Source organism: Phaethon aethereus (genome assembly GCF_964289735.1).
Source record: "Phaethon aethereus genome assembly, chromosome: 1".
NCBI classification, from domain to species: domain Eukaryota; kingdom Metazoa; phylum Chordata; class Aves; order Phaethontiformes; family Phaethontidae; genus Phaethon; species Phaethon aethereus.
In genome coordinates, this window is record NC_138575.1 from 57,618,697 (window position 1) to 57,630,417 (window position 11,721).

Genomic DNA, 11,721 nt, shown 5'->3' on the forward strand with positions numbered 1-11,721 from the left:
GTATACCTCAACCTACAACAAATTTAGTTCCTCAAGTTATGCCCTGGAGACTCCGGAAGAGAAGTAACAAGGCTTCTTAGTGGTTAGGTCTGCTGACAACATTAACATACTGCAGTCTCCCATGCTACTAGGCAAGAACATAAAAAGCAGAGTGAGTGACATCTTTTCTATCAATTAAATCTTCTTTTAACTGAAGACTCTAGAAACAAATATTGATAACTGGTCATGGGATCTGCAGTCTCAGGTAACTGACACTATTATTCTAATCACTGCTTTTCCTGCAATATGTATCAACAGGAACCCCCCTTCTTGCTTTGCAATTTTATGGAATCAGAAGAGTCAGTTAATAACACTCTAAGACACAGAACTTCATGCAGTGAGCCTTACTCTTTACAAAGATAAATTATGAGCATGTCTTTCCATGGTGACAGACAAAACACCTTGATATCAATACAACAAAGATACCTCTAGAAGTTCATACATTTACTTTCTTTCCCTCAAGTTCAACGTATACTTATAGAAAATAAGACAGATAATTTTCAACTCAAGATCAGCTTAAGACAGTGTCAGAAGAGATTGTTATGTGACATTTTGGCAAAGACCCTTCTTGGAATATAATACAGCGTGGGAGGGATTTGGCTACAGAGTCTAAAGACAATTTTCCATGTCTGCTTGTTCAAACGCTTTTCAATTTAAGTTCAGGTGAAGTGATAACATGAACATTCTGCAAGAGGCCTAAATGTAGGTTTCCCACTTCTTGTCAAGACCAAAACGGAGTAAGAGAGAAATTCTGAACGGTGGGGAAGTACCTACAAGACCCCTGAGCATCTTGCATTCTGAAAAGAAAAAAGTACTGAGCACAATCACAGCAAGGCCATTCACTACTCAACAGGCATTCCAGCATGTAAGCCTGGGCCTTGGCCTTTTGAACACAAAATTGTTTAACTTGTATTTTATGTTTGCATCTTCAGATACAAACAAAAAAATATAAAAATAAATTCTACAATCATTTTCTCCACCTTTTGCAACAGTAACTCTCCTACCGTTGAAGTTCTACAAGACTGAAGAAATAATTTCAAGACACAACACTTGCCTGCTTTTCTTTCATAATTATTCTGAGGCAGCCAATAAAAGATGCTATGAATCACCATAAACAGTCATTTCAATCTTTGTATCGCATGCAAAAATCTCCTTTTGGCTAGAAATGAATTATGCAGAACAAAGGCTAAGAACGGGGCATTAATCTGACCTCATATACAATGTAATCAAACTTACTGTCACTGAAGTAGCTGGAATGTGCTTAATCAGCACTAACTAATCTGCTAAGACCTATGAGCTACAGACTCAACTTCTACAATGTTTAAAAGAACTTCAAAGGAGCTGCTAACATATGAAGTGTTCCAAGTCCTTAAGTGTTCATAGGAAATAAAATGCTAGAAGAAAATGGCTTCTGTACATATAATTTACAGACTCAAAAATATCTTTTCTAGTGAAGGCAAAAGAATAGGTAAATTATGGGATTTGTGAGAATGGAGTATAAACCGAGTGGGGTGCAAAAGGGTTACTGGTACAAATAAAGGTATAAAAAAAACACCTAGAAAAACAGAAGATCCACTGCCCTGAACAATATGCATAATAATTATATAGTTTGCTTTTATTTACAGATTAGTGTTTTAGAATGGGGCAGAAACAAAAGGTCCAAATAAAATAGGAATGAATAGGTTATATTAGTGTCTTCAAAGCACAAAACTAACGTCTTCGAAAAAAAACTCATGTCATCTGCCTGGAGGGGAGCAGGGGAGAAAAAAAAAAAAGTCCTCGCAAAAGGAAAAAACCTGAACTACATTACCGAAGTCTTAAAAAGTATTCCTTTAGAAAAACCTATCTTTATGAAAATGGCTCACTAGATCATGCAAACATTTCTAAACTAAGGACATAATTTTAAGAATACAAAACAATACAGTCAAGTATAATTTGCCTAAAATTCTTCTAGGACGAATCCTTCAACTGTTATAGCTATAAAACTCTCCTGAGACCAGGAAAGACAGGATAATCATTTACAGACTAAAGAAACACTGAAAAATACACTTCAGTGAGTAGTCTGGTACATCACAGGATGGATAGAAGGACTAGATGTAGTCATGAGTCTTTTTTGCTTAATATACACTGATCCTACATAGCTCTTTAATAACACTGAATACAAGATGTATGACTCAATCTCCCACATTCTCTAAATGACAATTGTTTCAAAGCAATACTGCATACACACTTAGGTATTTAAAGTCAGTCTAAAAGATTTGTTTTTAAACTTAAGCTTGCTAAATTTTTTTAACACCTAATGCTGGAATAGAGATGCAATCTTCGCCATTACACACAGAATTAAAAATGCAAAGAAAAGCATGCTTTTCATTGGAGGAAAAGAGTAAGTTTCACAAGACAAGTTACTTCAATCTACTTTCTGCCACACAGACAAAAACCCGAAAGCTGTATATCCATATATACACACACAGAGAGGCACCTGCGTGTATATACATAAATATGTACACACACATACAGAGATTCTCTCTAGTGAAAAGTAAGCATCAGTAACCATGCTAATAAAATCAGTAATTAATTGCACCATGTTTCCTTTGCTCTCACACATCTATCCCTCACTGAACTTTGTAATCACATCCCATCAAGAGATGCATTCAATACACTGGATGGCTGCAGGCACATCCACTGATATGTTTTCATTTGTCAGCTCCTAATGTAGTGAGCCTTCCTTCAAAGCTATTTAAAATTAACACAATTCCTAAAATACATGCAGGACAATTGCCAAACCCTCTCTCTAATAATTAATCAGCATCCTAACTTGATGCTTACAGCTTAAAAAAAATGTTTTGTTCTATTAAGAGCATAACACAATGAGAACATCTCTCAAAAAAGCTCCAGCTAGAAAACCTAGAATTTTAATTTTAGTCCTCTACTTTTTTTTTCTTTTTCAGCCAGTCTCTTACACAAAACTACAAGCAAGCTAACAATGATTTTCGTGAAGTTTAGAAGCCATATTTTAAACACAGATCAGTTGCAAAGTTAACACTAACTCATCGAGATAGTCAGGACTATGAAATAAATTTATAAACCTATTGAAGAACATGATAGTTGCTATGTCATTATGAAAACCAAAGTAACTCATGACTCAAGGTCTGCTTCTTCGCGATGCAAACAAAATGCAGGACACAACCAACATTATATTTAACAGGACACTTTATAGCCTCTTATCCCAAGAAGGTACATTGAGAACCAGAGGTACCTTTAAAAGTAACGCACTATCTAGTCTCACAACAAAGCACATGCTGGCAAGTACAAGGAAAGAAGCAGCAGAACACCTTGAATATAAATCAGTCAGTAATCCACAGACACGGACGTCCGCACCTAAGGGCCCACATGCCTAATTCTTTAAGTCAGTTGACAGGGTGGGTGGGTAGGACAGAAAGCTTGACAAGCTCTTCCAGTTCTAACAAATGGAATACAGTCAGAGTTATTCTTTACAAGAATTTCCTCTTTCCTTCCTGGGAATGCCTGAAGACACATGTTCCAATCCTTAGCAGACAGCAAAAAAGCCCATCTCTCTAAAGGCCTTTAAAAACTTCGTTTTAAAAATATCCCTAGGGTAATAAATACTGTTTATTTGCATGCAGGTATTTATTAAAACATGCCAACAGCAGTCAATCTTCACTCCATGTATCCCCCATTTCAGCCAAGCAAACTCTTGTTCCTCCAAAACAGTGACATTTACCTCACTGACCTTGGGACTGCCTTCCTCCAGTATTTCTCCCTCATCAGTTTGCATGGGAACAGGGTCTGTGCAAAGTTCTGCAGAAATGCAAAATACTGCCTAAAAGATAAAAAAAAAAAGTTTTAAAAGCAATGAGTTTTCTGCCTTTAACAGTGTTATGTGAGATTGCGGTTGACATAAATAACAATTATAGGCTACAACCTTTAATACTCTCATTCTGCACATATTCGCTGAATTTACACGTTTTACACCAAGACATCAACTGTTATTCAGGATAAGACATAACTACTTAATTAAGAGAAAAAAAGCACCTATCAGGAATATGCTTTCTTTTTCATTTTAAAATATGTCATTGCTGAGTATTTAACGTATTCATTGTGTTTACTCATTAAAATTACAGTCAGCAAGGAATAATCACATAGACTAGAGCTGAGCAATTCTTACTTACTAGGAAAGAGTTTTTGTGCAAATATAAGCCTCACAGTTTCTGCTTACAGACCATCTAAAGGTTATTAGTTTGAAAATTTGTTAGACTTCCCGTGATCCCACAGTACCTCTGAATTCTTAATTCAGGGAATTCTTCCTTGGCTTCATTTTAGAAATAAACACATTCTAGGCTCTATATGGTTCAGGGAACTGATAAAATCATTTATCTTTAGGTCAACATTTCCAATCTAACCCAAATCAACAGCTCCCAGTGTTTCCAATATTCAACACTATTTAGTAACTTATTTTTAAATTTGTTTGACAGTGTCAGTGCAGTTCCAACTGAACAAAATCTACATCCCAAACCCCATTCTTAGAATTGTAAAGTAACTTATGGAAGAATGCAATATAGTTAGGGAGACTTTGGTTACAAAGATTAGAATGTCTTCTACTCCAGAGCACAAGCCATCTTTCAGAGGTAATGGATCAAGTTAATCAATTTAGGAGATCAAATGCACCAGCATAAATTCAGCAGGCATCTCTTACTCTCAAAATGCAAGATCTAACCTATCAGCAGATCTGTAACATTCCAGGTTTGTGGAAAATAAGGGCTCACACTGCGTTAAAAACACTCTTAAAGCCAAGAGCTGTTAGCCTTTAACCGCTGTCCCTCTCAAGATGCTATAGCTCTTCAACTGCACCAGCATTTAAAATCCATTTAAAGTCTCTCCACTTCATTTTTGCACTTCAGCTACTGTCATCTTCACAGCAGCAATTCCTGGAAGCCTGGAAACTGACAACTTTGGGAGTGCGAACAGTAATGAGGTCAAAAAGAGAAAGTTCGGAAATTGTTCATCTAGATGTACCTCCTTCATTTTAAGGTTAAAACCTGTTCATAAGGTAAGGTTGTCTGCACTGCCAATGTCTTCTCTATGTTGTGCATAGGTAGACAACATCTTTCATGGCTATTAACACAAGGAATGAAGAATATGTTGTACAAACATAAAGGGCCTGAAGCTACAAAATGTTACATACAACTTATTAAATCTTATAACCAACAACCTGTTATGTTCAGTAACACCATATATTCTCATGCAAAGCATGAGAGCTGTAAAGAGTTACAGCATCATAATTTCCTTTTCTGGGGAAGGCGGAATGAGGATAAAGCAGAACTCTCACCCAAATCCTCACCATATATTCTGCCTGCAGCATATAATTAAAAATCATAGGCATCAAATGCTAAGTAAGGCTTGTGCATGCATCTATGCCAAGATCCTCCTGCAAAATACAAGTATTTCTGGCTGCCAGGTTATCTTCTGTCCTGCAGCAGGAGGGGAGGACAGTGTGAGCAGTCCCTGTCCATGGTACTTCACCACGCTGAATTTCTGAAACCCACTTCAGAGCCTCTGGAGCTGCGAGATTCCAAGCATGATTTTGAAGCATCAGACTGAAGTACTGGGAAGCTTGTTAGACAGATAGCCTGTCTAGCAGTCAAAACAGCTTTGGCCAGAAGGATTGCTGTGGCATCGAACTGGCTTAAAATCAGAGAAACAAGCAAGACTGAATTTGTGCTACAGAAGCATTAAAAAAGGCTTATAAAATAAAAGAAGCCCAGTCAGGTCAGGCCAAGACCACTGCAAGGGCGGGTCACTGTTCATTCAGAGTGCTGGAAAAACTCAAACACGAACCTTTGAAAAACTGCTATTTTCATCTTCTGAGATATCCCTCGCTATCTTCCTCACGACTGGATTTTCAGATCCAATCGTCTGTTGACAAAGTCACTCTGGCAAAAGAAGTGACTGCAGGGAAATTGGCAATATTTGACAACAGCTTTTATGTATTGCTCCTGGAAGGCAAAACTACCAACCAGTGCATCTCAAAGGAAAAAAAGTCAGTAGAACTAGGAATAAAAAAAACCCAAACAAACCAAACAACAAATGGAAAGGGTACAAGAACAAAGATAAGCAACCAGTCCCACAGAGGACAGATTAAATATACTGGAACTATCCATAGCTCAGAGATCAGAGTAGGAAATCGAAAAACAGAGAGAAAACCATAAAAAAGCAAATGTAATGGAGAAAGAAAAGAGTTTATTCACTCTTCCTTTGTCCCGTAATTTGAACTTCAATGTTCAAAACGTGTATCATACATACTATTTCATACAACGCTCAGAGTGAACTCACTCACATGGGATGGAAAGAAGGTGGAAGTTTTAAAAGGCTCTGTAATTTACTGGAAAAAGTCACAAGGAGAAAAGAAAATCCACCAAAAATTCTTGCAGCTGGTGTAGGAAGACCCTAAGCCACAGACTGTAAGAGGTGTTGCAAGAAGTTTTGCTGAACACTACCCTTCTGTTGTCTTTACCCCCACTGCATTTGCTTCTGGTTTCTTTCAGGAGACAAAACATCGGGCGCAAACTATAAGCCTAATTCAATACTATCTTTATGTTCTTTCTGAATACAGGAATCCTTGATTCCCATAGCCACTGGCACAAGAGTGTTGCATTTCAAGTTTGTTTATTGCCAAAGGCATTTGGGGATTCCTGAATCCATGGGAAACTACCTCTGTGGCAGACTTTTGCAGCAGTCATTTACAACTGAGGATGATTTCTCAGCCAAAGTGACTGCTTAGTGCTAGCATGTGAAGAAATAACATAATTATTCCACACTGTTGACACCACCTCTTCAGCTCACTAGCTTCTAAGCAGAGGGCTGAAGGTCACACATAGGGTAATTTATTTTGTACACAGAAGATAGACAGGCAGTAAGAATTTGTACTAGTGCCCTATCGGATTGGAAAAAAGGCCAAATGCCAAAAGGTATTTATTTACTTATTTCCAGTATTTATGTGATATGCCAGGTTCCCAGGACATAAAATTTATAGACAGTCCATTTAAATTTTCAGGTCCAACATCTATCCACGAAGTCACTCTTGCAAAAGGTCAGAAGTAAGATAATCCTCCTCTTCCATTCCTGCATATACCAACCCAAACTACTTCAGATCGGACTGAAATCCCCCCAAACTTTATATTCCCCTGATACCTTCTAGAAAAATTAACCAACTTCAGCTTGAGTAAGGACTCCAAGGAAGCTCTGACAAATAGCAATGCATAGGTACGTCTACATACAATGTAGCAGATGCCCGTCTAAAGTTCGGAACAATTTTTATTTAACTCTTTAAACAGTGATGAGAATCTATTCTCATAGGTAAAAACTCACTAATATGAAGTAGCTGCAGTTCTTATGGACTTTAATGCCTATTACAATATTGTCCTGTCATAAAGCAATATGGCTTTGGGACAATCCAGTTTGATATTTAGCCCTATTTATGTTCCGTCTCTTTCTGCAGCAAAGATGTACACATTTCATTTACTGGTATCGGGATACCAGTCATAAATGCAGTGTAAGCAGAACAGTGCAGAGCACCTTATTGATACTATCTCTTCACTACTGCATTCTAGCACACTCTGGCAAGTAAAACCTGAGCCAAATTTCCATATACTTATAAATCCCTGAAAATCAATACCAGTGAACAAGGTACTTCCTCAGACCTCATTTTCTCCTAGGTAGAAGGATCCTCATTAGCAAGAGAGCTGGAATCCAACCATCTTCAAATTTGCTGTTCATCAAACAGGCATCAACTGGAACTTTGCACCTTACCTAATACACAGACCTTTCATACAACAATACTTTTTCTTCCAGATTTCCAGCAGCAATTGAATATGGACTAAAGAAGAAAACTGTTCTTCATTTGATATAGAAGAAAATTATTTCAGGCTTCTGAAGAGCACAGCTGCAAGAGAAGCACTTACTAATGTAAAACCAATTGTGATTCCTGTGAATTCCAAAATCTAAATTGGATATGGCTCACTGGAAAACCCTTGAAGGGCAGTAAGACTGTGCAAACTGTCACCATTACAGACAATAAGCAGAAATTAAAGGTAGGTCTCAAACTCTCTCACAAGAGCGTAACACAAAACAGGCAAAGGCTACTCAAAGGTGGTGATCTTGTATACATGGCACACTTGGAAAAAAATCAGTTAGAAAAGGCAGTACTGTACTGAACTATGTCTTAAATGAAACTGTGCTTATTTGACACAATCATATTGATACATGATTGCAACCATTAGTCTCTATCTAGGTACATAGACAAAAGAATGTTAAAAATTAACAGATGGTCTAGCCATATTAGATATAATGGCTACAGCTTTACATTACATTGAGTTTGCTAAGAATGTATAAAAGCAACATAAAATTTGACATATGGAAAAAAAACAGAATATTTTTGTCACTTTAAATGCAGGTTGAGAGGTACCGAGATGAAAGCAAGAGTATTCAGCAGATAAACAAAACTTGAATGTAACTTCGTTGCTTGTAGGAACGAATCACCTACCGATTCCAGAGACTTTGAAAATCTCATCATAAATTAATTAATTTTCAAAGAAAACCATCATACACATCAACTTTAGCTGACAAAAACAAATCACATCAGGCAATTACAAAGAAAACTTCACACCCAAACCCACAGGAAATAACACACTAGAAAGTACATGAAAACAGCAATATATCCTATAGTTGGTTAAGGACACAAGCTAATGTTCATCTCACCTCCTACTTTCAAGAACACAATATTGAATTTCGGTTGATTTTTACCTTTGACAGTTTCCAAGGGCTGCCAAAGCCCACGAGGATCCGTCCTGGCTACATTCAGTGCAAAAACAAAACCCTAAAAGGAGACACACACACAAAAAAAATTAAAAGGTCAGCCAACTGGTGTCATTACAAGATTAAAACAACATATAAAACCAAAAGTCGATTGTCTCTAAAGCTCAGCAAAGCATTACTCCCTTACTCCCAAAGCATTTATGAAAAGCTATATTCATCTTATAAAAGCCATGTAAGGTAAACAAAAAATTGTAATTGCAAAGAAGCAATACAGCCCCTTCTCCCCCCTGCTCCCTGTAATCTATGCAGTACTGGGGAGATGGGGGAAAGGAGCTACAGTTAGGGTTAGAGTTAAGGAGAGAAGTACCTTTCTCCTCATAATTCTTCCACTTCAACTGTCACCCCAGTCTAGGAAATTATTATTCAAAGGCAAGAAATTTACAAATTGCAATAAGCATTTACTTGCTGACTCTCATGCTCAAATTTAGGCTCAAGCTTTAGAAAATTTAGGCTTTTACAGAATAAAGTTGCACCACTGCTGGAAATGCATCTTTAACTACCTCAGAGAAAGTGTTAAAAACATGATACAGGTTATTGCTTACACACACTTATTACTCACCCATCACCACACAACTTAGACCAACAATCAGTTGCGGGGGGGGGGGGAGAAACCCTATACTGTGATCCACCAAACCATTTAAGAGGTGTCTTACACCTGTATAGTATAGTATTTTAGTCTACTGTCTGATCAGCTTGCTCTGAATCTTCACTAAATACTATAGATACAGGCCTGACACTTAAGTCTAACAATGTACCTTGCATAGTGCTGCATGACAGAAACCTCAAACTGATACTGAAGAGGAAATTCCCCTTCCAAGGATTTACTGTCACTTATCAGAGTCTCTGTAAATCTTGTTACTGGAACCACTTGGTTAAAAAAAGGCTAACATTTCCTCAAAGGTGTAACAGCAATACCTCCTAAAACAAGTGCCATCATTAAACTAGGCATTGCAAATTTTATATGTGCTGAAAATGTTATTTCTTTGGCAGCAAGTTACAATTTCTCATTATTAATCATATTATCCTTTTCACAACAGTTTTTAACTGTTTACTTACTATCTACAGGTACAAAACCAAAATGTTCGTTTTTCATCCAGAAGTGAACATGCAGTCAAAGCACTATCAAAGCGGATGTGCAACACGCTCAGTATTCTCAACCACTCTGAAGTAGCTTTCCAAGTGAAAAATCATCACCTTAATATTACGATGTCCCAAAAGTATTAGTAATCTTAAGAGTCCACACCTAAAGTGAGAATTTTTTTACCAGGCAAGGCATTTTAAAATCATTGTGAGAAACTAAGGCTCTGGAGACAGAGTCTAATAAAACTCAAAACTCTTGGTTACTTTTACAATAAGTGAAGACATGCTCTCAAATGAGTAAGAAGCCATAACATTTACCACTTTGTAATATTTCCTCCATTGAGGAAAACAAGCACTGCTTTCATCTTAGCAAACTAAGTAAAGCAAGTTCCATTTACCTTCACTAGACAGTAGGAGATGAAGGAAATACTTCTACTAATGAAATATATTGAAAATAATATGCGGAGGTAAGAGTATTCTACTCTGTTGTCTAGAAGTTTTCAATTTTCCCTATGAATTTCCAAAACTATAGAAAAAAAGTGAAAAATTGATTCCTCGACTGAATGCTAAACTATCATCCATTTCCTTAAAACACCTCAAATATCCAGCTGCACCATTTAATACACTATTATTAATTTATGCACTCAAGTACACAATACTTTATAGGTGGAGTGAAAAGCTGTTGTTGACTTAGCAGTCTTATCATGCGTTTCTGACATGTACCTCCATCCAATGAGAGTTATCAGCCAAAAAGCAAGACAAATGAAGTGTCTGTGCAGTTTTTGACAGCATAGGATCTCAAGTTTGAGACTAGGAAATATTGCAGAAGCTGGCCAAAAAACAGCTTTTCGCAGAAAGAGGTTGTTGCAGGCTGGATACTGAAGTACCATGTAGCATTAGTATCTAGCAAAAGCATTCAAAGTTCCAGCCAAACCACCACATGCTTATGGACCACTAATGTCTCCATGGGGAAAAAAAAGAAAAAAAAGAGAGAACTGCTACTAATTATGCCAATAATCTGTCTTATCTCATTACAGAATCTTACCCACGAAGAGGAGTATGAATTCCTATCTCTAATTGAAAAAAGCCTCTCGTCAGTATCTATTTAACTTTTAATAGATACAGGACAAGAAAAGACTGATCGTCCTCCTCCTGTTACTCTGACAAATTTAGGCCTGTATTTCTAGAGCAATAACAACGTTAATTAGCAAAGTAAAAGTGGCACAAGAGAGTAGAATCCAGTGAAAACAGTTTGGCTCAAAGACAGAATGCGACATGTAGCTCAGTAGGGCTGCAAAGATGTTACAGCAAGGAGAATCTCAGTGTCTTCTACAGTCAGAACAGAATTTAAATATCATGCATACATCTCCTCTTAATTCAAATCCTCAGATTAAGTATCTACTTCTGCCAGCAGTTGGGGCTTTAGGATGCATCAACCCGCTTGCCTGGACTGCATAGGAAAAATTTTAGCCAGGAAAGCAGACACAGTTTGATTAGGTAGCCAGAGGGGAAGAGAAGGAAAAACAAACAAAAAAACACACGCACAATTTATGTGCCATTCCTCTGACAGAACAAAGGGGGAGCCTCCCCCTTCCCTCCCTCTGACAGTTCATAATCAAGTATTAATCAGCTAACTACCACACTTACTTATTAATTCAGGCACACTGAAAGATCAGGCTCAGTTTCTATTATCTTGCCATAGCAGAAACA

General features: G+C 37.3%; 1 protein-coding gene across 3 annotated transcripts in view; it reads right to left on the reverse strand.

Moving 5' to 3' along the window:
* Nucleotides 1-4,169, reverse strand: part of TNRC6B (trinucleotide repeat containing adaptor 6B) — a 118,805-nt gene extending 114,636 nt beyond the window's left edge. For 2 of the 3 annotated variants that reach the window (XM_082014265.1, XM_082014263.1), the window contains exon 1: nt 3,791-4,169. In XM_082014265.1, the coding sequence (XP_081870391.1) occupies nt 3,791-3,835 (45 nt within the window). In that variant the 5' untranslated portion in view covers nt 3,836-4,169. Of the gene's footprint in view, nt 1-3,781 lie in introns of all 3 variants that reach the window. The other variant, XM_082014264.1, reaches the window with a different exon arrangement.
* Between the last annotated feature and the right edge of the window lie 7,552 nt (nt 4,170-11,721).